At 42.1% G+C, this 27,139-nt stretch overlaps 1 protein-coding gene across 5 annotated transcripts in view; it reads left to right on the top strand.

Annotated features, from left to right (window-relative positions):
• The first annotated feature begins 3,292 nt into the window (after positions 1-3,292).
• The window catches only part of LOC140494250 (cell surface glycoprotein MUC18-like), a 200,824-nt gene continuing 176,977 nt past the window's right edge, over positions 3,293-27,139 (top strand). For all 5 annotated transcript variants that reach the window (XM_072593494.1, XM_072593491.1, XM_072593493.1 and 2 more), the window contains exon 1: positions 3,293-3,465. In XM_072593494.1, coding sequence (XP_072449595.1) covers positions 3,381-3,465 — 85 coding nt within the window. In that variant the 5' untranslated portion in view covers positions 3,293-3,380. The remainder of the gene's footprint in view (positions 3,466-27,139) is intronic.

Below are 27,139 nucleotides of genomic sequence, written 5' to 3'. Positions count from 1 at the left end.
ACAAACAGAGCTGCATAAGTGCTGCCCCCTGCACACTGCAATAATATGTCTTTCCTGGTGGGGATCTTTGGAAGTCAGCAAAGGTCTTGGCCTATAAGACTGTTGTGTTGGCCACCCTCCTGTACTGTGGTGAAACCTGGAGCATCTACTGACTCGAGAGCTTTCACCAGTGCCTACATTGAATCTTGGGGGATAAAATTGGAAGATGTTTGGGCCAGAGCAACCTTCCCCTCCCCCTCAAAGCTACACCAACCAGCATCGGATCCCTGATCATGAAGAATGAACTCCAGTGGATGGGCCATTATGTCCAGCAGGTGCTGTCTCCAAGCTGTCTGGCCAGTGCTCAAAGGGTAACCAAAGGAAGCAATATAAAGATATGTTCCATGTTGTCCCAAAGTACTGAGGCATCCACACCACTGAGTGGAAGGAGAAAACTGCTAACTGCTTGGCATTACACCTCATGACTCAGCAAGAGAAGGAAGCCAATCTGGGCTGAAGATTCCATTTCCCCATGCAACATCAGAAATACCAAAATAAAAGGAACAATGAGAGTATGAGGCATGAGTAGTCAGTGATAGATTGGAGAACCTTATTAAAGGAACTGATGATTAAAAGGCAATGGTTAATATTTAAAGAACATGAACAACTATTCATTCCCGACTGGCATAAAATTAAAATAAATTAGGGATACTTTCAGATCCAAATAGGAGATATATAAATTTCCAGAGTAAGCAGCAAGCCTGAGGATTTTAGAATTCAGCAAAAGAGGACAAAACGTTTGATCAAGAGAAGCAAACTAGATTATGAGATTAACATTGAAGGAATATAGGAACTGACTGTAAAAGAGCAAAAATTTGTAAAGACAAATGTAGGTTGTTTGCAGACAAAAGCCAGGGAACCGATAATGGGGAACAAAAACATGGCAGAAGAATTGAACAAACACTTTGGTTCTGAATTTGCAACAGTGGGTACAGATAACCTCCTGGAAATATTAGGGAACCAAAGGTAAATTGAGAGAGCAAAACTGAAGGAAATCAGTATTAGTAAGATAATGGTGTTGGGGAAGTTAATGTGATTAAAGGCTGACAAATATCAGGATCCAAGAATCTAGATCCCAGAGTACTAATGGAAGTGGCCCTGGAATATTGGATGTGTAGGTTGTTATCTACCAAACTCTTATCGATTCTAAAGCAGTTCCTATAGATTGAAGAGTGAGAAATGTAACCCTACCATTTAAAAAAAGGGGGGTGGGGGTGGGGTGTGGGGGATATAATTACAGACCAATAGCCTAAAATCAAGAATGGGAAAAATGCCAGAATCTTTAATAAAACTATGGTAATAAAACTTTTGGAAACGAGCAATGGGATTAAAGAAAGCCATCATGAATTTATGAAAAGCAAACCATGCTTAATGAATCTCCTGGAGTTTTCAAAGATGTAACTGGTGGAACTAATGAGGGAGAACCTGTGGATGTGGTGCATTTGGATTTTCAGAAGCTTTTGATAAAGTCTCTCTTAGGAGAGTTGTGGGCAATGTTAAAGCATTTGGCATGGATTGGGAATTGGTTGGCAGATAGGAAACAGAGTGGGAACAGAGAATGGGAATAATTTTTTTCCCCAAGTAGCAAGCAGTAACTTGTGGGGTATGGCAAGGATCCATGTTTTGGCCACAGCTATTCATGATACATATAAATGACCTTGATGAAGGCATCAGCACTTCCAAGGTTCCTGATGACACAAATTGTGTAGAAATGTGAGTCATGAGAAGGATGCAAGAAGGCTTCAAGATGATTTTAACCAAGATGGGTGAGTGGACAACACATTGTAGATGCTGCATAATCATATTAAATGTAAAGGCATCCTCTTGATGTGGGAAACAGACAGGAATGGTATTATTTAAATGGTGATATATTGGGAAGAATGGATGTACAAAGGGATTTGGGAATCCTTCTACACCAATCAATGAAAGCAGACAGTTTGGTGCAGCAAGCAGTTAGGAAGGTAAATGTGGAAGAATCTAAGACCAGAGGGTATAATGTCAGACTGAAGAGTTGCCCATTTGAAACAGATAATGACTTTTCTGAGGGTAATGAATCTGGGAAATCAACAAGGCCAAACAATGTAGTAATGGGAGAAATTGACAAACAATGATGGATTTAGAAAAGAAATACACTACAGGGGCAGAGTCATTAACTACCACTGCTGCTGAAAAAAAATGGGAACAATGACTATTATGGAAATTAATTGAATCTAATGGGTGGGCCTGGGAAATAAAGTGACAGGAAGTTAATAGTTACTCTGGCAAACTTGATGGAAGTGCAAAGCCATCATCAAATCTGATTGTCAGCTATGATGCTGGGATAGGAGCTCCTTCCCCTGAAATATTAACTGTTTTGTCTCCACAGATGTGCTTGACCTTGCTGAATGTATACACAGTTTTCTGTTATGTTTCAGGTTTCAAGCACTATGTTGTCTTAATATTGTATGGGGTTCGGCTTTGTTCTGTATACATTCCTGTGAAGTGCCTGAATGTTTACTACTTTAAAGATATAGTGCAAACTGTATTAAGGCATTAATTAATTACTCCATAATAGTCTACCTTTCTATATGAAGATATTAATTGTATTAATTAAGATATTAATTATTTATTCCATAATAATCCACATTTCTCACATTCCAATCACTTAATCTTAACAATCAACATCCCTTCTCCCCAGCACTCTGTTCCCCCCCCCCCTCCCCCCCATTGCATAAATGCTGTCCCTCCACATCACAGCAGCTCTGCTGAAGAATCATCTGGACTGGAAACATGAGCTTGGCCTCTCCCCATGGATGCTGCCTGACCCGCTGGGATCTCCAGCAGGTTTTGTTTTGTTTTCGGTACATTTATTCTGTCTGTTTTCCTTATTTTGCTGCATTCTACTTTCCGTATCACTATTATGGTCACTCTGCAATATTCTGGGTGGCACAGTGGTTAGCACTGCTGCCTCACAGCGCCAGAGACCTGGGTTCAATTCCTGCCTCGGGTGACTGTCTGCGTGGGTTTGCTCCGGTTTCCTCCCACAGTCCACAAGATGTGCAGGTGAATTGGCCATCCTAAATTGCCCGTAAGGGGTGAATGGCGGGTCGGTATGGGCCGAAGGGCCTGATTCCCCAATGTAATGTTAAAAAAATTCCTTTCGTGCTTTAGTCATACAGAAGGGTCTGTTTCCGAGCTGTATGACTCTATTTGCTTTGTTAGTTGTATTCTGCGAAGGGCTGCTCCCTCTGCTGTGGGTGGGACTTGGCGATTTATCAATCCCTCGCCGCCTTCTCCCTCCTGAGCTGCTGCTGTCTCCTCTCTTGGTCTCTCATTCTTCTCCCGAGTCTCCAGGTGGAAACATGTGTTCAGCAGCAAGAGCAGGGCCAGCACCAGTCAGCGGGAGTCCCTGCTTCACTGTGCTGATTGTTATCCTCACCATCACAGGTAAGAGATGCCGAGTTCAGTGCGAGCCCCTTTCCCAGGGGCTGGATTCCGGATTCTCGACCTTCCAGGTATTTGCCGATAACGGTTTACACGATTTCACTGAAACCAACTCAAAGCAGCAGAGAAAAAAAGAATTGCAGGAATTTGTGGAATTTTAGGGGAATTTGTGTTTTCTTTTCACGTGCTCTGCTGAAGAGAGCTCTATCTTTTTAAAACCCATCTCCTGTTGTAAATTAATTGCGTGTGTTCAGGCGTTTTGACTACAATGGTCCCGGGGAAGGGGTCTCCTCTGCCCCGGGGAGCACCCACATTACTCCGGGAAACGAACTGCCCGTGCAGAGGATCCAACCTGGAAGTTCTGCTGCTGTCTGATTTCGCGGCTTTTCGAGTTGTGTTTGTGAAATGTTGTAGGAGCCCCGCTCGTCCGAGAGGCGATGCGGATCAGGGGGAGAGAGCAGTCTGAGTGATTGATAAGCAAACAAGACAAGGAATGTGTCCGGGAAAGGCGAAGGGGGAAGAAAACCACGGGCACGTTGAGAAAATAAACTAGGAGAAGACATGAACAACCAAATAAAGTGGTAGAAAATGAAAGTATGACGAAATAATGGAGGAAACGATGAAGTGAAGACCGCAAATGAAACAAGAGTGAAGACAGCAAGGTCTAGCGATGTAGGAGTTGTTGTTGGAGTAAATTGAAACATTTTTTTGTGGTAGTCGCCAGACCAAATTACTCATTCACGCACCTGAGATTATCTGTTTTTCTCTTGATACGCAATATAGTCATTTCATTTCAGCATAATATATGTACGTTTGCTTGTACTTTTTAAAATATTCGTGGTTTTAATGTAAAAGTGTGAAACGCAATTTAAAAGTTGGCTTTTAAACGGAGGAGAGATTGCCAGTCGGATGTGCTTGAGTCATTGTCTATTGAATGAATTGCTGTTGAGCTAAAAGTCAAATTAAAGTTTACTGTTGCATTTTTATTCACTGTAATTAATTTCGTTCATATGCTGCAGTTGCTTTCTTGTATCTGGTGTCTTAGAGTTTTTAAGTTCGGAGTGCCTAGCGTTAACGGCAGCCACTCCCTGGGAATGATGATCAGTTTTCGTGGATTATGTTAAACTGAGCATCCTTGTTCACCATTACTTTCAAAAGTACAAACTTGAATTTTTATCAACTAATCCATTCCTCTTATTCAATTATTGTAAAATCAAATTTAGAGGATGATTGTGTAAAACAAACCACACCTTGTTTCCACAAACAACTCAGTCTTTCAGTTGGAGGTAGCAAACTGTTTGGTCCCACCCCAGATTAAAAGACTGTTGACTACTCTGAGGTTCTGCATTAACATTTATATTTAATGTTCATTATTTCTCTCAAGCAGCTTTTTTTTTGCTTCGTCTAATTCCCACTTTTTCTCCTCCTTTGTCAATTGTGATTCCTTTATTTCTGTTTTATCTTTACACTTCAGCTCTATCTTTTTCTAACTTCTTAGGCAGTCCCCTGGGACCAAGAATGACTTGCTTCCATACTGGTGTGATAGGTTCTGAGATGGCAAATAAATAAAATACAACATGTGATTTGCTGATGTTACCACGGGGGGGGGGGGGGGGGGGGGGGGGGGGTGGGGGGGGGGGTGGGGCGTTGAGGAGGATGGGTGCAGACAGGGTGCTTCGATGTTTATGTGTTTTTCCAGACAGTTTGACTTCACCTCCTGCATATTCCTGATAAAACCAGTCAATGTGTTTGGTGCCTCTTAGATTGAGCACCTCCAGTTCAATCAGTCACAAGCCAGGTTCTCGCATGAGTTGGACATGTTTGAATTCTTCAGGAAAATGAAGATGACGTTCTTAAAGCATTGACAGCTCCCACATTAATTATGGGAGGGAATTCAGCCAGGGAATTCCTACAGGCATGGCACTCATCCACAGATTCAATCAACAAGCACATCGACCTGGACCCAATATATCAGCCACTGCAGCGGACAGCTGGAACTGACAACCGGAAGTGGCAGATTCAAACCACTATAAATGGCGGAGGAAAGATCACAGAAACGCTTCACAGGAGGCTCCCAAGCACTGAGGATGTCACCTAGACAGGGGACGAAATGTCTGCAACACAAATTCCCAGCTCGGCGAACAGAACCACAACAATTATGGCAGACATTGAAAGGACCACTTTGCCCTGGTTTTCCCCCTTATGTCGTTTCCAAATTGATTTATTTGTGCTGAACACATTTAGAAGAAAGTAATTTTTTTTCCTTAAAACTATGTTATCATTGCCTGTTGAGAAGGTGTGATGAGCATACCTCATAAGAATAGTATGGAAGCAGGCCATTCAGCCCACACTGACCTCCAAACAGCATCCCACCCAGACTCCCCCCCCCCCCCCCCCCCCCCCCCCCCAACCTATAACCCTGCATTTCCATGGCCAATCCACCTAACCTACACATCATTGGGCTGTGTGGGGGAAAACTGAAGCACCCGGAGGAAACTCACATGGACATGGGGAGAATGTGCAAACTCCACATAGACAGTCACCGAAGGATGGATTCGAACCTAGGACCCTGGCAGTGAGGCAACAGTGAGCCAGAAAAAGTAGGGACTGCAGATGCTGGGGATCAGACTTGAGAATATGATGCTAGAAAAGCACACAAGTCAGCATCCAAGGAGTAGAAGAATTGAGGTGGAAGGACTTATGTCTGAAATGTCGACTCTCCTGCTTCTTGGATGCTACCTGACCTGCTGTGCTTTTCCAGCACCACATTTTCAACTCTAACCACTGAGCCACCATACCACCCTGTGGATGGTTTGGAACTTAACTAGGAGCAGGAGTAGGCCGCCTGGCCCTTTGACCCCACTCTGCCATTCAGTTAGATCTTTTTGTGGACTCGGCTCCACTTACCCATCCTCTCATTATAACCGTTAGTTCCTTTATTGTTCAAAAGTTATCTCTCTTAGCTTTAAAAGCATTTACTGAGGAAGTCTTAACTACTTCACTGGGCAGAGAATTCTATAGATTCACAACTCTCTGGGTGAAAAACTTCCTTTGCAATTCAGTCCTAAGTCTACCCCTCTAATTTTGAGGCTATGTCCTCTTGTCCTGGTTTCACCCACCAGTAGAAACATACTCTCTACTTCTATCTTATAGAAAGGGGGTGGGGCGGCACAGTGGCTCAGTGCAGCAGGGGCCTGGATTCAAGTCTAGCCTCAGGCGACTGACGTGTGGAGTTTGCACACATTCTCCCCGTGTCTGCGTGGGTTCCCTCTGGGTGCTCTGGTTTCCTCCCACAGTCCAAAGATATGCAGGTTAGGGGGATTGGTCGCACTAAATTGCCCATAGTGTTCAGGGATGTGTAGGTTGGACACCTTATTCTGGTGTAAATATTGGATAATAGGGGAATGGGTCTGGATGAGTTACTCTTTGGTACATCCATGTGGGCTTGTTGGGCTGAATGACCTGTTTCCACACTGTAGGGATTCTATAGATTCGATTCTATCTATTCCCTTCATAATTTTATATATTTCTATATGACCCCCCATATTCTTTTAAATTCCAATGAATATAATCCCAGTCTACTCAGTGTCTCCTCATAAACCACCCTCCTCACCTCCAGAATCAATCTAGTGAACCTCCTCTGCACCCCCTCCAGTGCCAGTACATTCTTTCTCAAGTAAGGAGATCAAAACTACACGCAGTACTCCAGGTGTGGCCTCACCAGCACTTTGTACAGCTGCAACATAATCGCCCTGCTTTTAAACTCAATCCCTTTAGCAATGAAGGACAAAATTCCATTTGCCTTCCTAATTACCTGTTGGACCTGCAGACCAACCTTCTGTGATTCATGCACAAGGACACCCAGGTCCCTCTGCACAACAGCATGCTGTAACTTTTTACCATTCAAATAATAGTCCTCTTTATTATCATTCGTACCAAAATGGATGACATTTATTAACGTTATACTTCATCTGCCAGACCTTTGCCCATTCACTTAAAATATCTATGTCCCTTTGAAATGTTTCACAGTCCTCTGCACACTTTGCTCCATAACTCATCTGCGTGTCATCCGCTACGTGTGGTCCCCAACTCCAGATCATCTCTGTAAATTGTGAATAAGTGTGATCCCAACACTGATCTCTGAGGCACACCACTAGTCACTGATTACCAACCAGAAAAATACTCATTTATCCCCACTCTGCTTCATGTTAGTCAACCAATCCTCTAAGCATGCTAATACATTGCCCGTAACACTTGCATCTTGATCTTATGCAGCAGCCTTTTGTGCGGCACTCTGTCGAATGTCTTGTGGAAATCTAGGTACACCACATCTTCTTGGTCCCCGTTGTCCACTGTGCTTGTAATGTCTTCATAGAATTCCTGTAGATTAGTTAAGCATGGCCTGCCTTTCATGAACCCACGGTCTGTCTGGACAATTTCTATCTAGATGCCTTGGTATTTCTTCCTTGATAATAGACTCAAGTATTTTCCCCACTACAGAAGTTAAGCTAACTGGTCTATAATTCACCATCTTTTGCCTATCTCCTTTTTTAAAAAAGTGGCATCATATTTGCTGTTTTCCTATCTGCTGGAGCTTGTCCAGAGTCCAGTGAATTTTGGAATATTTCCAGAAGAACATTTGCTGTTTCTCCCATCATCTCTCTTTTAGTACCCTGCAATGCATTCCATCAGGGCTAGGAGATTTATATACTCTTAGCTCTATTAGCTTGCCCAAAACCTTCGTGATAATGATTGTTTCCAGATCCTCACCTACCTTCGACTCTTTGTCAGTTACTGGCATGTTATTCGTGTCCTCCACTGTAAAGACCGACACAAAATACCAGATTTTCCAGATAACATCAAAGTTACTTTATCATCTCACCATAAATTGTGCTCAAACTACATGGAAATCAGACGAGCCCAAACATTTTTGGGCAAAAACAAACAAAAAGAATTGTGGATATTAAAGTACAGAAATGGCTAGGAAAACTCAGCAGGTCTGGCAGCATCTGTGGACATAAAGCAAAGTTTTGGATCCAGTGACCCTTCATCAGAATGGATTTTGAAATTCAGAGGTCTGAAGTTTAAAACAGTGCTGCAGAAGTGCTTTCTTAGCAAGTCTGGCAGTATCTTAAAGGCTGGATTAGTGGTGCTGGAAGAGCACAGCAGTTCAGGCAGCATCCAACGAGCAGCGAAATCGACGTTTTGGGCAAAAACCCTTCATCAGGAATAAAGGCAGAGAGCCTGAAGCGTGGAGAGATAAGCTAGAGGAGGGTGGAGGTGGGGAGAGAGTAGCATAGAGTACAATGGGTGAGTGGGGGAGGAGATGAAGGTGATAGGTCAAGGAGGAGAGGGTGGAGTGGATAGGTGGAAAAGAAGATAGACAGGTCGGACAAGTCCGGACAAGTCAAGGAGACAGTGCTGAGCTGGAAGTTTGAAACTAGGATGAGGTGGGGGAAGGGGAAATGAGGAAGCTGTTGAAGTCCACATTGATGCCCTGGGGTTGAAGTGTTCCGAGGCGGAAGATGAGGCGTTCTTCCTCCAGGCGTCTGGTGAGGGAGCGGCGGTGAAGGAGGCCCAGGACCTCCATGTCCTCGGCAGAGTGGGAGGGGGAGTTGAAATGTTGGGCCATGGGGCGGTTTGGTTGATTGGTGCGGGTGTCTCGGAGATGTTCCCTAAAGCGCTCTGCTAGGAGGCGCCCAATAAACCGCTTTAGGGAACATCTTCGAGACACCCGCACCAATCAACCAAACCGCCCCATGGCCCAACATTTCAACTCCCCCTCCCACTCTGCCGAGGACATGGAGGTCCTGGGCCTCCTTCACCGCCGCTCCCTCACCACCAGATGCCTGGAGGAAGAACGCCTCATCTTCCGCCTCGGAACACTTCAACCCCAGGGCATCAATGTGGACTTCAACAGCTTCCTCATTTCCCCTTCCCCCACCTCATCCTAGTTTCAAACTTCCAGCTCAGCACTGTCTCCTTGACTTGTCCGGACTTGTCCGACCTGTCTATCTTCTTTTCCACCTATCCACTCCACCCTCTCCTCCTTGACCTATCACCTTCATCTCCTCCCCCACTCACCCATTGTACTCTATGCTACTCTCTCCCCACCCCCACCCTCCTCTAGCTTATCTCTCCACGCTTCAGGCTCTCTGCCTTTATTCCTGATGAAGGGCTTTTGCCCGAAACGTCGATTTCGCTGCTCGTTGGATGCTGCCTGAACTGCTGTGCTCTTCCAGCACCACTAATCCAGAATCTGGTTTCCAGCATCTGCAGTCATTGTTTCTACCTAGTATCTTAAAGAGACAATCAGAGTTAGTGTTTTGAGTCCATTATGACACTAAGTGAAATTATCCTCTTGTAGTAGAAGAAACAATAGTTCACCTCCACTTAGTGTTTCCTGTTGCTTAAACGACATTGTATCTACTGTCGAAGCGATGTCCCTTTAATTCAAAGGGACCATTATTGAGGCAGAAATTTGTACAAGTTAAAATTTAAATTCAATGTGCCAGATTGAATTCACAAAAGATGTAATTCTGGAAAAGCACCAGAAAATGAGAATGAAAATTGTTCTTTTACTAATCCAGAGCATTGACAATATCGTCCCCTCGGACTGAACCATCTCCACCTTTCCATTCCTCCTCCTGCCCCATTAACCTGGCCATATCCACATGTGTAAGTGTTACCATGGGGTGGCTCCAAACTCTCATCAACTAGCATGTATAATGCATATTCCCATTACCCTATCAACCCTCCATGTCAAAGCAGTGTGCCAGAATTTGATAGGTGGAATTTGGAACCGATAGTGTTTATAGCCAGTAAATCTTGTGTCCTGAAAGGAATGACAGATATGTACAGCTGTATTTTAGCAACTGAATGCTCTGAGGATCTTGGCTGGTGGGCGTCTTTATCCTCATGGGACAGCACATTCTCTGATTTACCTTAAACCAGACCATATAGGATTCACTAGTTTAGTACAAATTGCTAACATTTTACTGTCATTGGGTCAGTCTCTAATAAGAACTAGGTGGAAACTTTCTTGTACGATGTTAGCAATGAGCTTTGAGACCCATTCCATCTGTCTGAGCTAGATTCAAGCCCAGGTGCTAAGGGTGAAAGGGCACTTGTACTGCACCACCCAGTCTCCCTTGATTAACATCACTTAAAAAAAACTACTGAAATATCTCAGTGAATCAAGAACATCACAAATTATTTTGTGAATTTAGAACTGGACAAGTATAGAGAGCACATAGAAATGAACAGAATATACCAGAACAGTGATCGGTACTGATTCTACAGGAAGTCTTCAAATATTTTATATTCTAACAGTTGAAGTGGGTGGAAAATTGAAAATGATGGAAATCAGGAATAACCATAAAATGTTTAAAATTTAAATATTTCAGTATTTAAAAATATATTGAAAACAGTTAACATTTTAAATAGTTCTTTATTTCAAGTAGACACTAAGTTTGATCTGTTGACCTCCATCTCTTGTATCCAAGAGTTTTTGACTTGTTCTGATCTGTTTGACCTCAAAAGGGGCTTTTACAGCCTGACAATTCTAAGGATGGACTATCTCAACCATTATTAATGCCTTTCTTAGATTGTGATTGGCATACTGGATTTGACTGGTGATTTGTGTTTTTAAACCTAATACAAACTAATTTGGACCAAAAGCACAAAGGCAGTGTGGTCAGTTAAAATAGTTATTCAGAAGCAACTGTTGTATTTTGCCCAATTTCAATCATATTTTTCTTCTTCTTGTGAATTTGTACAATGTGTGATAGTATTTGTAATTCTTCATGAAAGGTGGTGACAATTCAAAACCAAGGCCTGGAAGAAGTTAAACATATAAGGCATGTACAAATCAAGTAGAGATTTGGCATGCTGCTGCTTCCTTGTAAAATATCTCTAACATGTTTAAACCCCTGTGATTTATTATTGGCCCCTCTTACTTAAGTTACAATGCTGCTGACATTTTGTTAGAAATTCCATTTTCACTGTAAGAAGCAAAAAAGGTTTCTTAAAGCCCTACAGAGAAATGATAGGGCATTAGATCTGACAGTAACTATGAGGATTGTAAATTTGATTATAGACCAAATAAACTCTTGGCTTGAGGAAGGTTTGTTTGTCTATTGAAGGCTTAGCAACAATGGATTACTTCTTGTCAGAATGATTGCCTCCTTTGTTGATGGTGACTGACATTATATCAGTATTATTAGAAAAGAAATTATTAGAGAAGATTCTTAGGGACAGATTTGCTCACATTTGGAAAGTAATAGTCTCATTAAGGATAGTTAGCATTGCTTTGTTGGGGCAGGCCTTGTCTCACAAATTGATTTTTTTGCAAGTGACAAAGATGATGGATATGGATTGAGCAGTGAATGTTATCTACATGGACTTTAATAAAGCATTTGACAATGGTAGGCTAGTTCAGAAGATTAAGTTGCATGGGATCCATAGTGAGTTGTTAAGTTGGATACAAAATTGGCTTTGTCATTGAAGAAGAGAGGAATTGTGAAGGGATACCTTTCTGACGGGAGGTCTGTGACCAGCAGAGTTCCACAAGGATCAGTGTTGGAATCTCTGTTGTTTGTAATCTGTATAGATGAGTTGGATGAAAATGTAGGTAGTCTAATAATTATTAAATTTGCAGATGAAATAAAAATTTGCAGACTTGTGGATGGTAAGGAAAATTGTCAAATCATACAGCAGGATATAGATCAGTTGGGACGTTGGGCAGAGAAATGGCAAGTGGAGTTTAATCTGGACAAGTGTGATGTGATGCATTTCAGGAGGTCCAGTTCTGAAGAAAGATCACTGGATCCAAAGAATAATACAGCGCAGAACAGGCCCTTCGGCCCTCAATGAAAGCGTTAACTCTGATTTCTCTCCAAAGATGCTGTTAGACCCGCTGAGTTTTGCCACCAATCTTGCCACCAGTTTTTGTTTTTGTTTCTGATTTCCAGCTAGCACAGTTCTTTTGGTTTTCTGCAAATAGATAAATGTTTTTGCAAATTATTTGCCTAAGTGTCTGCTGATGTCTGCAAAGCTGTAATTTCTTCTGTGATTAGGGACTCTGGTATGATTACAGCCACAGCAGGAATTCCCACTGGATTGGACAGAGTCAACATGGATTTACAAATTAGAAATCATGCTTGACGAATTCACTGGAATCTTTCAAGAATGTAAGGAATAGAGTTGGTTGGGGAAACCAGTGGATGTGCTTTTTTTGGATTTTCAGAAGCCATTCAGTCAGGTCCCATTTAAGAGATAGCATGTAAAATTAAAGACGTAAAAACAATGACTGCAGATGCTGGAAACCAGATTCTGGATTAGTGGTGCTGGAAGAGCACAGCAGTTCAGGCAGCATCCAAGGAGCTTTGAAATCGACGTTTCGGGCAAAAGCCCTTCATCAGGGCTTTTGCCCGAAACGTCGATTTCGAAGCTACTTGGATGCTGCCTGAACTGCTGTGCTCTTCCAGCACTGACTGGCAGGAAACAAATTGTGGGAATAAATTAGTCACTCTCTGCGCGACTGGTGAGATACCACAGGGATCAATGATTGGACCCCGATTATTCACAATATATATTAATGACTTAGATGCGGCAAATAGATTTTAAAAAAATTCATTCACAGGATTTGGGTGTCGCTGACTAGGCTAGCATTCATTGCTCGTCCCTAATTGCCCAGAAGATAGTTGAGAGTCAACCACATTGCTGTGGGTCGAGAGGCATATGTATGCCAGACCAGGTGAGGATGACAGATTTTTGTCCCTGAATGACATAGTGAACCAGATGGGATTTTATGACAATCAACAATGGTTTCATGGTCATCAGTAGATTCTTAATTTCAGACTTCCTTTTTATTGAATTCAAATTCTGCTATCTGCTATCATGGATTCAAACCCAGGTCCCCAGAGCATTAGCTAAGTTTCTGCATTAATAGTCTAGTGGCCATTGCCTTCCCCTGGTTATATCTTATATCTCCCCAGGTTACAGCTGACACAAAGCGGCTTGGGAGAGTGAACTTTGAGATGCAACAGAGATGCTTCATTGTGATTTGGACAAGTTAAGTGATTGGGTATGTGCATGATAAATGAAATATAGGGTGGATATATATGAGGCTATCCACTTTGGTAGCAAAAAAACAGAAATGCAGATTGTTATCTGAATGGCTGTAGTGCGCAATTTTGGTCTCTCTGAGTCTTGTCCTGCTATGAGAGGAGTGCAGTGAAGGTTTACTAGATGGGATGGCAGGCTTGAGGTATGAAGAGAGATTGGATCAGTTAGAACAATATTCATTGGAACTTAGAAGAACTTAGAAGAATGAGGGAAATTTTGTAAAACCTTAGTAAATTCTAACAGGACTAATCAGGGTAAATGCAGGAAGGATGTTCCCAGTGGTCGGGGATTCAATAGAATTTTCCTCATCACAGAAAGTGGTCAAGGCCAAAATATTGAATTTTTCAAGGAGTTATAGTTCTTAGTGCTAAAGGGATTGAAGAGAATGGGGTAAAAGCAGGAATAGGGTAGCTAGCTTAATCAACCATGAGCATGTTGAATGATGCAGCAGGCTCAAAGGGCTGAATGGCCTCCTGTCCCTATTTTCAACGATTCTGTTGGAACATTGCTATGTTTAGGGGCAGCCAGAAGTTCCATCAGCATGGATAGTTCAACCCAAATATTTGGATTTTTAAAGTGGTAATGGTTTTCGTGAGACAGTATCTCAGCACAGGGCAGGTCTTGCTGGAATGGTTATAATTATTTTATCTTCAGTCAAAATAAAATGTGAAAGTCAAATCTAAGAAGCTGCAAATCCATTAATTATAAGCCAATGACAAAAGAATGGAAGCAAATGTCAGCATCAAATTATAATTTATTTATAAAATAATCTGGTAAATACAGACTATGGTGACTTTATTAAGAGAATTATTATCCAACCAACCATTAACTTCAAGGTAGTAGCTTTTCAGAAGGCCTGTTTAACACCAGTTGGTGAATGATTCACTTTAGATTCCGAAAAACCTTTGTAGAAGTTCCTTGTGAAAGATAGTTGTACATCAGCTCAAAGCAGTTAAGAGTTTGAGGGTTAAAGCTGAAAATATGAGTGTTCAGGTTGGTAGTAGGAGGAGGTTCTCAGCCCCACATGTATGTTCTGCCATTCAGTAAGATCGTAGCTGATTGATTTATCTACATTCCTGCCTACTGTTGACAACTTGCACCTACTCCTGTTATCAAGAATCTATTGACCTCTGTCTTAAAAATACTTAAAGACTATGCATCTACCACCTTTAGAGGAAGAGAGTTTCAAAGACTTATAACTCTGTGAGAAAAATGAGAGTGCTCATTTGTCTGGAATGGGTGACTCCCGATTTTTAAACAGTGACTCCTAGTTCTCGATTCACCCAAAAGTGGAAACATACGTTGTGCCAAACATGATGCCAAGTTAAACTAATCCTTTCTGCCTACCCATGGTCCATATCCCGCCATTTCTTGCTTATTCATGTGCTTACCTAAAAGCCCTGTGACTGCCCCATCATATCTGCTTCCACCACCACTCATGGCAACACATTCCAGGCACCTTCCACCCTGTCTTAAAAAAAAACTTGTCCCTCACATCTCCTTTGAACATAAGAAGTAGGAGCAGGTGTAGGTCACCTGGCTTCTTGAGCCTGCTCCCCCATTCAATAAGATCATGGCTGATTTCATGGATTCAGCTCCACTTACCTGGCCACTCACTATAACCTTTAATTCCTTTACTGTTCAAAAATGTATCTATCTTTGCCTTAAAAACATGAGACAAGATCACCTCAACTGGAACTATCTCCCTTTTCTTTTAAATGCATGCCCTCTAGTGTTAGACATTTCAACTCTGGGGAGAAAGATTCTGACTGTCAACCCTATCTATGCCTCTCATAATTTTATAAAGTTCTACCAGGTCTCTCCTCAGCCTCCACCACTCCAGAGAAAACAACCCTAGTTTGTCCAGCCTCTCCCTTTAACTGATACCCTCTATTCCAAGCAGTATCCTGGTAAACCTTTTCTGCCTCCACCTCCTTCCTGTAATGTGGCGACCAGAATTGAATGGAATACTCCAAGTGTGGCCGAACCAAAGTCTCATAAAACTGCAACATCACTTCCTAACTTTCGAACTCAATGCCCTGACCAATAAAGGCCAGCATGTCATTCACCTTCTTTATCACCCTATCTACTTGTATAGCCATTTTCTGGCTGCTATGGACTTGAACTCCAAGATCAATAATGTTAAGACCTGTTGATAACGGTATACTTTCCCTTAACATGTGACCTCCCAAAGTCCAACACCTCACACTTGCCTGGATTCATCTCCAAATGCCATTTCTCTGCCCATATCTGCAACTGCTCTGTATCCCACTGTGTCCTTTGACAACTTTCTGCACCATACACAACTCCCCGATCTTTGTGTAACTCTCACTAAATCCCTGTATTCTCAGTGCTTCTATATGGAGGGAGACGTATATGTGGTAATCAGCAGGAGGTTTCTTTGACCTGATGCAGTGAGATTTCATGGGGTCCAGTGTCAGTGCTGAAGGAACTCCTTCTCAACTTTATACCATTGTGCCATCACCTTTTGCAGGTCTGTACCGCTGGTCAGAGAGGACATGCACATTGTTTAAGACTTTATAAAGTATGATTCTGTGAGTATCACTATATCAGACTGTTTCCTGACCAGTCTGTGAGGCAACTCTGTCAACCTTGGTACTAGCCCCAAGATGTTCATTCAGAGAACTTTGTAGGATCAACAAGCCTGTTGTTTCATTGTCTATGTCAATTCCAGGTGGTCTGTCCATTTTTAAAAAGACTTTTTAACGGTTTTAACAACTGAATAGCTTCCTGGGCCATTCCAGGGGGTGGTTAAGAGTTAACCATACTGCTGTGGGCCTGGACTCACATGATCTGGGGTGAGGGGAACATGGTGCAGTAGCTCAGTGGTTAGCACTACTGCCACATCGACGGTCACCTGGGTTTAATTCCACCCTTGGGTGACACTCTGAGTGGAGTTTGCAAATTTTCCGTGTGACTGCATGGGTTTCCTCTGGGTGCTCCAGTTTCCTCCCACAGTCCAAAGATGTGCAGGTTGGGTGGTTTGGCAATACTAAATTGCCTATAGTGTCCAAATTTTCAGGCTAGGTGAATCAGCCATCTGAAATGCAGGATTATAGGGATAGGGTATGGGGGTGAGTGTGGGTGGGATGCTCTTTGGAGTGTTAGTATGGACGCAATGGGCCGAATGGCCTAGTTCCGTACTGTAGAGGTTCTAAGCTAGACCAGCGATGAATGAGAGAGTTCCTTCTTAAAGGTTATTAATGACAATCAACATTGGCTTCGTGGCCATCGTCAGATTTTTAATTCCAGCTTTTTAGAATTAACCTTCCACTCTCTGCTGTAGTAGGATTTCAACCCAGGTCTCTTGATTCCTGTTTCAGCAACAATACCATCAGGCCATATTATTAGCTATGGTCATACTAAAAAAAATATTGACAGAATGCAGATCCTGTGACGCTGACTCAACTGAAGCAGAATCAGAAGGGTAAATACATTGGATGATCTAACAACTTCTGAGTTTGAGAATTTTGATTACCTTACTTTTATATATTCAATTTCCCTAAAACTAAAACTACCTTCTTAAATTTTATGAATCATCAAATTAGACATTCTCATTGAACTCATATGGTCATTATAGCTCCAATATTGATCTTGTCAAGTATCTATGATTATGCTGTTCAGGAGATACCTCATTTTTGTTTAAATTTGTTGATGTGAGGTGACAAGTACTTGCTCAGCCCAAGTGTCTTATTTTGACAGCTATGTTAATAGCCTTGTAATGCATGTTAAGAACTGAGGCTAAGTTATTATTGCAAGTGAAGGTTTTAAACAAGAATTCCTCACCATTTATACAATCTAAAAAAAATTAAAGCCCAGTTTAAGTGGATCCATTTCAGTTTAACCTGCCTCTTTAGGATACACATAGTAAGAGAATTGCTAAAGTTTTTGCTGGTTTTACACAGTTCTGGAAATCTGTTTATTGTCTCCAAAGTGAGCATCTGGTTTCTTTCTGTTCTTTTTTTTCAGTTCAAGGCTGTTTAATTTCAGGTTGAGTAAACAGTTGGATGGGGATAGTTTAAAGTTTCAGCCCGTAGATCTCTGCTTGTGCCTGTGAAAACCCAGGTTCTCCACTGACAGATCTCGAAAGGTTGATGTGACTTGCACTATGGGATACCACAAATAAAAGCTGAAGAAACAGTCTTTTTTAAAATGCATTAGTGACTCTCGACTGCAGCTCTTGATTTATTCTGAATTTAGGAACTTCTTGTTAAGATATCAGGCCAGCTTCACAGATATTTCAACAGCACAACAGGGTGTGTTTGTCAGACCACACATCGAGCCACTCTTTGTTCAAGTACAGCTGTTTTGTTGTGCATTAGTTGTTTTAGTTTCTGTTGTTTCTATGAAATAAGTGTTTCAAGTGTTTAAAGCAAACAGATCAGTACAAAGAAAACTTGAAGCTGATAGTGCACCGTAAATTAGTCAGAATGTCGAGAGGAATGTCTTCCCATAATAAAGGTTGCAGTCCCATCATTCCCTATTCCTGTTTCTGCATCGTACTGCCTCCTCTGCTGTATTTGTACCTACATATTCACAGACCTCTAACCACTCCTTGTCAAACAACATTTCATTTAGAAATTTTCATCCTCATTTTCAAGTCCTCTTCATAGCCTCACTCCTCTCTCTTAACATCCTCCAGACACACAGTCATCCATGATATCTGTACTTCTATAATTCTAACCTCGTGAGCATCTTCTGACTTTAGTTGCTGAATCACTGATGTCTGTGCCTTCAGCTGTGTAGCTTCCAAAATCCAGAATACTCTCTCCCCACTTCACAACGCTTTCCTCCTTTACAGCAGTCCTTAAAACCCAGCTCAAACAAAGGCAGAATTTGCTGGTGAATTATGGAGAGAAAGCAGAAAGTCATCTACCAATGACCCTTAAATCCTGAAGAAACTGTGTTCTCTCCACAGATGCTGCCTGACCTGCTGAGCTTTTCCAGCAGTTTCTGATTTCCACAATCCACAGGTTTTATTTTGTTTAGTATTAACTCAATGAATTTGTTGGTTTATATACTTCAGGCAACAATCAGGTGTGTCGCTCATTTTGTGCAGAGGCAAGGCCAAATGTTTCATTACAAAGTTTCTCAAAAAACAATTTTGGTGCTGTCCCTTGAGCAAAGATAATATAAATACCTTGTACACCCACCAATATCCAGTTGCATATATTTGCATGAAATAGACAGAAAACAGTGAAAATAGTTTGGAAAATTCTGCACCTAACCTGACAGTAGTTGAAGTTCTGTGGGGCCAACCTGACTAGTAACAAGTGCCTGACTGAGGTTAAAACTGGGAGAAAGTGAAGACTGCAGATACTGAAGATTAGGGTCTATAGAATGGTGCTGGAAAAGCACAGCAGGTCAGGAAGCATCTGAGGAGCAGGAGAATCAACCTTTCCGGCATAAGCCCTTCATCAGGATTGGGCTCTATTAAAATTGAGCAGCTTTGTCTGCATTAGCGTTGTTTTCAAAGTCACCTGTCCCAACTGGATTCCATGGGGTTAGCTCATTTAAATTATATAAGTATGCACCATACATACTTTTAACATGTCTAGGCATTGTATGGTTTGGTGGAGCAGGGGAATTTGAAAGGCATCTCAATGCTTTTTAATTGGAAGTTGACATCTATGACAAAAAAATGTCAAGTAGGTTCTCATGGTATAGGCAGTTACATTAGATTAGAGATTCCCGACAGCGTGGAAACAGGCCCTTCGGCCCAACAAATCCACAACGACCCTTCGAAGAGTAACCCACCCAATCCCATTTCCCTCTGACTAATGCACCTAACACTACAGGCAATTTAGCATGGCCAATTCACCTAACCTGCACATCTTTGGACTGTGCGAGGAAACCGGAGCACCCGGAGGAAACCCATGCAGACATGGGGAGAATATGCAAACTCCACACACAAAGTCACCCGAGGCTGGAATCGAACCTGGAACCCTGGCACTGTGAGGCAGCAGTGCTAACCACTGAGCCACCATGCCACCCCTATTAACATGGGTGGAAGTCAAAAAGTGTGGTGCTAGAAAAAGCACAGCTGGTCAGGCAGAATCCGAGGGTCAAGAGAGTTGATGTTTTGAGCATAAGCTCGTCATCACATTCCTGATGAAGAGCTTATTCTGGAAACATTGACTCTCCTGCTCCTTGGATGCTGCTTGACTGGCTGTGCCTTTTCCAGCACCACACTCTTTGACTCTGATCTCCAGCATCTGCAGTCCTCACTTTCTCTTAACATGGATGGAAGGTTGGCTGGCTAGCAGAAAACAAATTATGCCTAAATGGGCCTTCTCTGTTTGGCAGGTTGTGATGGGTGACAATTTCTGTCAATTACTTAAATGTGGGAACAAAAGCATGGTAGCTAAGTTTGCAGATAACACAAAAATAGGAAAGTATGTTGGAAAGAAAACATAACAATATTGCAAAACGAGATAGAGATAGGTTGAATGACTGGGAAGAAAACCTACCAGAGTATAATGTGAGTTATGTACGGCTTTTGTGAGTCTACAACTCAAATGCTGTGTGCAATTTTATTCTCCTTATTTAAGGAAAGATGTAAATACATTAGAGGTTGTTTGTAGGAGATTTATGTGATTGATACCTGGAATGAGTTGATTGTCTTATGAGGAGAGGTTGGACAGATAGGATCTGTTTCCACTGGAGTTTATAAGACTGAAGTATACAGCTCGTGATCCTGAATGGTCTTGACAAGATGGACATGGAAAAGACATTTCCTGTTGTGCGTGAGTCCAGAATTAGAAGGCATTGTTAAATATCAGGGCTTTTCCTTTTAGGACCGAGATGAGATTTTGTTTTTCTTTGGAAATCTCCCTCAGAAAGCTGAAGAAGTGGGGAGGTTGGATATTTTATAAAGCTGAGCTAAATAGATTCTTTGGAGGTAAATCAGGGTTAATGTTTCGGGTTGAGTGACCCTTGGAACTGAGGAAGGGTCACTTGACCCGAAACATTAACTTTATTTCTCTGCACAGATGCTGCCAGACCTGCTGAGCTTTTCCAGCAATTTCTGTTTTTGTTACTGATTTACAGTGTCCGCTGTTCCTTTGGTTTTTGTTGTAAATAGATTCTCATTAGGCAGGGGATCTGGATTACTGGGAGTAGATGAGAATGTGAATTTCAGTACACAAACACATCAGCCATGATCTAATTGAATGGCAGAGGAGGCTTGAAGGGTCAGCTGGCCCACTTCAGCTCTTACATCGTGTGTTCTTGTGTTATTGCAACAGCACAGAACTCTTCACCATTAGGAGAGAGCCTGAAGGTCCCATTGGGAATGGTGGTCTCAGGAAAATGACCAGTTTTACCCAGCTACTGTGTGCAGGAGGCATGTCTGAAAGAGGCTAACACAATGAAACCAGTAATTTTTACAATGCTTGTGACTGAAACGAATGCAGTCAGATCAAAGTTTGGTGTCAATCATATACACAGTGTGCAAGGCAATGGCCCAATTCTGACAATTCACATCCCTTCCCTGTTGTCTCTACAAAGGTTTAACTCCAAATCTGTGGCAGTAAAAGGCCAAGCTTTCCATTCACCGACTGAACTGTTGCATTTTTCTTCACCACTCACTGTCTCCTTAGATGACTTTGATACTCACCCCTTCTTCCATGCAAAATAGTTACGTACTGAACCCCTGCAGTGGTGTCTCACACACACACACACACACACACACACACACACACACACACACATTATCTTATCATAAAAGGCAAGCATTGAGAAAGCAGACGATGATGCATTTTGTCGAGAGAGAAAATATTTTAATTTGTTTTCCATGTTAGCATGAAAACATTCTTTTGCTGTTTTAGAACTGTTTTTCTTCATCACTGTGGGACACAGACTGTCGTCATGCATTCCATTAAAATGTCAGAAAACTGCAATATTGACATATCAATCTAGACATGTTATCAATGATTACTTCAGCAACAAAACAAAGTGCAATAAATAAAGTTTGAAATTACCATTAAAATGTTGGAACTGACAATAGCTGTTTGTCTTTAATGCAATTTCTTAATGTGTATAATACATTTCAAACTGTCTCTTCATAAAGCTCTGAGTGTTTTTCAGATGTTTCTCAATGATGGGGCAGGGAGGATGGGGAAAAGGAACATTCAAACAGTGACTTCTGCTTCAAGCTTGTTACTGAGAAAAGGGCTTCATTGTGTTGACCATGGAATGCAGCTGAACTCAGTCCTATTAACCAGTTGCCCTTTCTTGTGATCACATAGTTCTCTGTGTATCACGCATTGACTATATCCTTCAAGCAGGCTGACTTAGTATCTGTCGTACTTCCTTTGGCAGTGGTGAACTCCCCATTTCCCACCCCAAAGTCTCTGTCCTACAGGTAAATTAGGAAGCTGCAAGTTGGCAATTTTTATTCTCCTTTGGTTTTCAAGAAGCTTGTCGTATGATTCTGAGAACTTGGACAGGCAGGATTAACCTAATTTGCCATCCAAACATGATTTCTGCAGTTAAAGATAAGACATATTCGGAGATTTACCTCTGACATGCAGCATAGCAATAGGAAGAACCTCGCCATAATTTTTATCTCAGGTCAGTTGCACAGAGAAATCCGAGCTCAGTAAAACTGACCTTTTAAAACTGCCAGCTGCAATTCCCATTTTGGTGAGGGTTGCAGGCTGGAGTTAGAGTTGGGTCGGGGGAGCTGGATACAGCAGCAAAGGCTGCTGGTACCTGAGCTGAGTTGGGAGGAATGCTTGCTTTGGGACTCCAACACTGTTCGAAGTTTAAAAGAAAATATTAAAACATAAAACATCTCTCTTGCTTTCATCCTTTCTTTTCTGCACTCTCTCTATGACCCATCCATGCAAACCATTGATTATCTACAAAGTAAAAGAAAAGTACTGTGGATACTGAGTATCTGAAATAAAATCAGTGCTCCAAAGAAAAACAGCCAACCTTTACAGTCCAAAATTACTCTACTTAAGAACTGAGAGAGCTGGAAATGGTGGGATAGATGCTGTTATCAATGGGGAAAAACGAACAACTGCCATAGATGGTGAGGGTTCTCAAAAGCAAAAGACCGCGTGAGTATCAGTGGTCATCAAGGAGAGATATAAATGTAAAATATAGTGAATGGTCGGTGACATTAGTAAGAAATAGGTGGGTTTTGCTGACCAAATGTATGCAAACAATCTATGCGCCTATCTAGTCATCCCATGACCCCCTCATACCCCAGTGCCACCTCATGCCAACCTAACCACCTTCATCATTCCCTTGTACCCCATATGCTCTAATCATTCCTCTGGTGTATTATAGTCCCTATACCAACCCAGTGCCAACTCAACTCCTGCCCATCACCCATTGCTCATCTCTCTGCACGCTAACTCACCTTTTATCCAGCATCAGTATAACTCGAGACAGTTGATGATCTCACTACAGAAAGAAAAGCATGCTTATTTATACAAGAAAACTGAATACAATTAAGTTGCCTCAATTAATTCCTCATGAAAACAAACAAGTCATTTTCATACTGTAAGCACTTGGAGTTGTCTAGCAAAACGGTCATTCATACGATTATGAAAATGATCATTTGGAAAATCAGTCATGCATTACAAATTCTATGACTTGTATGAACAGGCACTCTATAATATCCAGCAGAGTTTTTAAAAAAAATTCTCCACATGTCTTTTGGATTGTTCCTTCACAATTTGGTACTCGGATGAGCTTATGCACCAGCACACCTTTTCACAATCCCAGAGAATGCCTTACCTCTCCCAAAGACTGCCCTTGGACCATATCTAAACAATGTGTTACAGCTCCAAAAGTGGAGGAATATAAATCATTCTTCCAACCATCGCCATTCACCGCCTTTCACACCTACAGACACCTCATATACCACCATCCCCAGTGTGCCATATATCTCCCATGTCACTCAATGCTTCTATCAATCCCCATGGTTCTTCATATCCCTGTACTAACCTCGTGCCTCCTTGGATGCACATCCTTTCCCTTTTCACTTACCATGCCAAATATCAAATAGTTATAATTCTGTTACAGTGTTGCAGACCCCATTCTGTTGAGAAAAGTATTGTCATTCATAAAACACATTTTGACACTTGACAGACTGACACTTCTTAATAGGTTGACACTTTTGAACAGGTCTTGACAAGTTGGACAGCTTCAGTGGCTTATATGCCTTTAATGCAGAATTGCCATCATAGTTAACAGCCCCAAAGTACACAGTGCACCCCCCCCCGCCCGCCCACCAAAACAGCAACCGCAAACCCCAAGGTTCCTGATGTCATTCTGTAACTCTCCAAAGGGAAACCTTAGCTAACCAAAATAAATGCACAGAAAACAGGCTTTCTCTAATCACACTCTATGTTCAGGCACCAGGGACAGCAAAAGTAGAATTCAGTGGAAGTAACTGAACACTTAAATGGCTAAATGCCTCTGGGAATCATGCATGCCCCCAATCCCATCCTCACAAAAATAAGAAATGCCAGATACAGGAAGGGACACAGAATTCCTGACTTGTTGCAAAGTTTCTGTTGAAGCTTATTTGAGTGATTGAAGCATATGTTGACGGTTGCTTATCATTCATATGGAATATTCTACCTTAAGTGTTTCCTTCATGACAATGCTTTGTCATAAAAGTTTGATATGTTTGCTGCAAGTAAGTTAAAATGTCCAAGACATTTCTGCAGATCTCTTTTTTGTCCTGGGGAGTAGATATGTGTCACACATCTTCATGGTTGTCTGGGTTGGGACAAATCCCTTAATTTGAATAGATAGAGCCAAAATTTGGGGAGGCAATAATCTAATGATGTTATGGTGAAATTTGATTTAAAAAAAACAAAATATCTGGAGTTAAGAATCTACTGATGACCATGAAACCATTGATGATTGTTGGAAAAACCCGTCTGGCTCAAGAATGTCCTTCAGGGATGGAAATCTGCCATTCTATCCTGATTTGTTGACTAACCACAAAAAGTGCATATCCCATGAGTGAATATTAAAAGAAACTATGTTCATATGTATTACTGCTGATGAAGAAATCCCCTTCATAACATACTGTCGCCATCAACAAGTGGAGATTTCAGTCATGCTGTACTTTTGGTATTGCTCATCCCTGTAATAACAGCAACAATACAGACACATTCAGGAGAACTGTCTGTAATTCTGTCCACGTGCTACTGGGACACATCCTCACTGACTGTGACAACCTTGTATTTTCTGAAAGCAACAGCTTCCACACAATGTTTTGAAAGTAGTAATTTATTGAGCTTTCCTACATCATGTGAAACAACTAATGTCTGTGCTTGGCATCCAACTCGATAACAAGTTGAGCTGCTGTGAAATTGGGATTCACTTCTTTCAATGTTGGAATTTTGTACGCCATCTCTTTCGAGGAAGATTTAGACACTTGCATCAAGCATGCTCCCCGATGGTGTAACAATCTCTAACCAGACGTGCAGAGTGAACAAACCAACTTGGCCTTCTCCAGAGCTCCACAGCATCTCAGATACCAGTCTTTAGATAATTCAGTTCACTCTACATTATATCAAGGCAATGGTTGGAGACACTGGATACTGCAAAAGCTATGTGTTCTGATAACATTGCAGCAATAGAACTGAAGACTTGTGCCCCAGAACTTACATTTCCAGCCAAGCTGTTCTAGTACAGCTACAACACTGGCATCTATCTGACAATGTGGAAAATTGTCCAGATATTTCCTATACATAAAAGTAGACTAAATTCAACCCAGCCAATTACTGCCCCATCAATCTGCTCTTTTTCTTCAGTGAAGTGATTGAAGACATCATCATTAGTGCTATCGAGTAACATTTGCTTAGCAATAACCTGTTTAATGAAGCTCAGTTTGGGTTTTGCCATAGCAACTCAGCTCCTGACCTCATTGCAGCTTTGGTCCAAACGTGAACAAAAGAGCTGAGATCCAGATATAAGGTGAAATGATTGTCCTTGACATCAAGGCCGGCTCTGACTCAGCATGGCCCCACCAGGACTGCAATCTATAGGAGTTGAAGAGTGTGGTGCTGGAAAAGCACAGCTGGTCAGGCAGCATCCGAGGAGCAGGAGAGTCGACGATTCAAGCATAAGCCCTTCATCAAGAATTCATCATCAGAAATGCAAAACCTACACCCACACCTCCCACCCCACCCCCAACCTCCATCTAAGGTCCCAAAGGATCCTTCCACATCTGACAGAAATTTACTTGTATTTCATCCACTGTATCTGTTGTATCTGTATCTGTGGTCTCCTCTACATCCGGGAGACAGGACACTGTCTTGCAGATCATTTCAGAGAACATCTCTGGGACACTCTCACCAACCATCCCCACCACCCCATGGCCAAACCCTTTAACCCCCTCTCACACTCCACCAAGGATATGCAGGTCCTAGGTCTCTTCCATCGCAAACCCTTACTACCTGATGCCTGGAGGAAGAACGCTTCATCTTCTGCCTTGGGACCCACCAACTACATGGGATCAATGTGGATTTCACCAGTTTCCTCATTTTCCCCTTCCCCCACCTTATCCCAGTCCCAACCCTCCAACTCAGTACCGCCCTCTTAACCTGTCCATCTTCCTTCCCACCCATCTGCTCCACCATTGTCTCTGACCTATCACCTTCCCCCCCCCCACCTTCATCTACCTATCACATTCCCAGCTACCTTTCCCCCCCCCCCCCCCCCCCGTTCCACCTCCCCTCTACCCTCCCCCGCAGCCCACAAGCCTCATTCCTGATGAAGGGCTTATGCCCGAAATATCGATTTTCCTTCTCCTTGGACACTGCCTGACCTGCTGTGCTTTTCCAGCAACACACTCCTGACTCTGATCACCAGCACCTGCAGTCCTCACTGTCTCCTAGAAAAACTCAGCATGACTGGCAGCATCCGTGGAGAGAAAACAGACTTAATGTTACAAATCCTGTGACCCTTTTTCATGACAGCAAACCTGAGACTGAAATGCTGGCATGTAAATATGAAGGTGTTTTGAAGTGCAGGCAACTGAAAATTTGGGGTCACTTTTACATGTTAAAAAGTTGATGTTCTGTAAAATAGTCACAGTTGTCATTTCATCTCCAATGTAGAGGAGACTGCAGTGAGACCAGTGGACCAGACTGAATGAAGTGCAAGTTGCTGCTTTACCTTACCTGAACTGTCTGGGGTCTTGGATAGGGAGAAGGTAAAAGGGTCACATCAATTGACAAATGTGTTATTGTCAATTTTAAGTCTTAAAATTTCAATGCTAAAAATAAAAATATTGACTAAAATAACTCCACTGAGCTGTGTTTCTACCATCAATTCAGGTAATGTCATATGGTCTGGAGGAATGGCTAAGACTGAAGGGAATGAGGGATCAGCAGATGGACCCATTATGTTAATTGGGTTTGAATTGTTTGATTACTAACCCCCCCCCCCCGCACTCCTCCATTTTAACACAAAAGTATGAGTTTTTTTTGGAGTGTGGCTAACTAAACTAAAACAAAAATGTGGACTTGAATTATGTTTTAAAGCTCTC

This window comes from Chiloscyllium punctatum, chromosome 23, assembly GCF_047496795.1.
Source record: "Chiloscyllium punctatum isolate Juve2018m chromosome 23, sChiPun1.3, whole genome shotgun sequence".
Lineage (NCBI taxonomy): Eukaryota > Metazoa > Chordata > Chondrichthyes > Orectolobiformes > Hemiscylliidae > Chiloscyllium > Chiloscyllium punctatum.
This window is presented reverse-complemented; position numbering and strand designations above follow the sequence as displayed.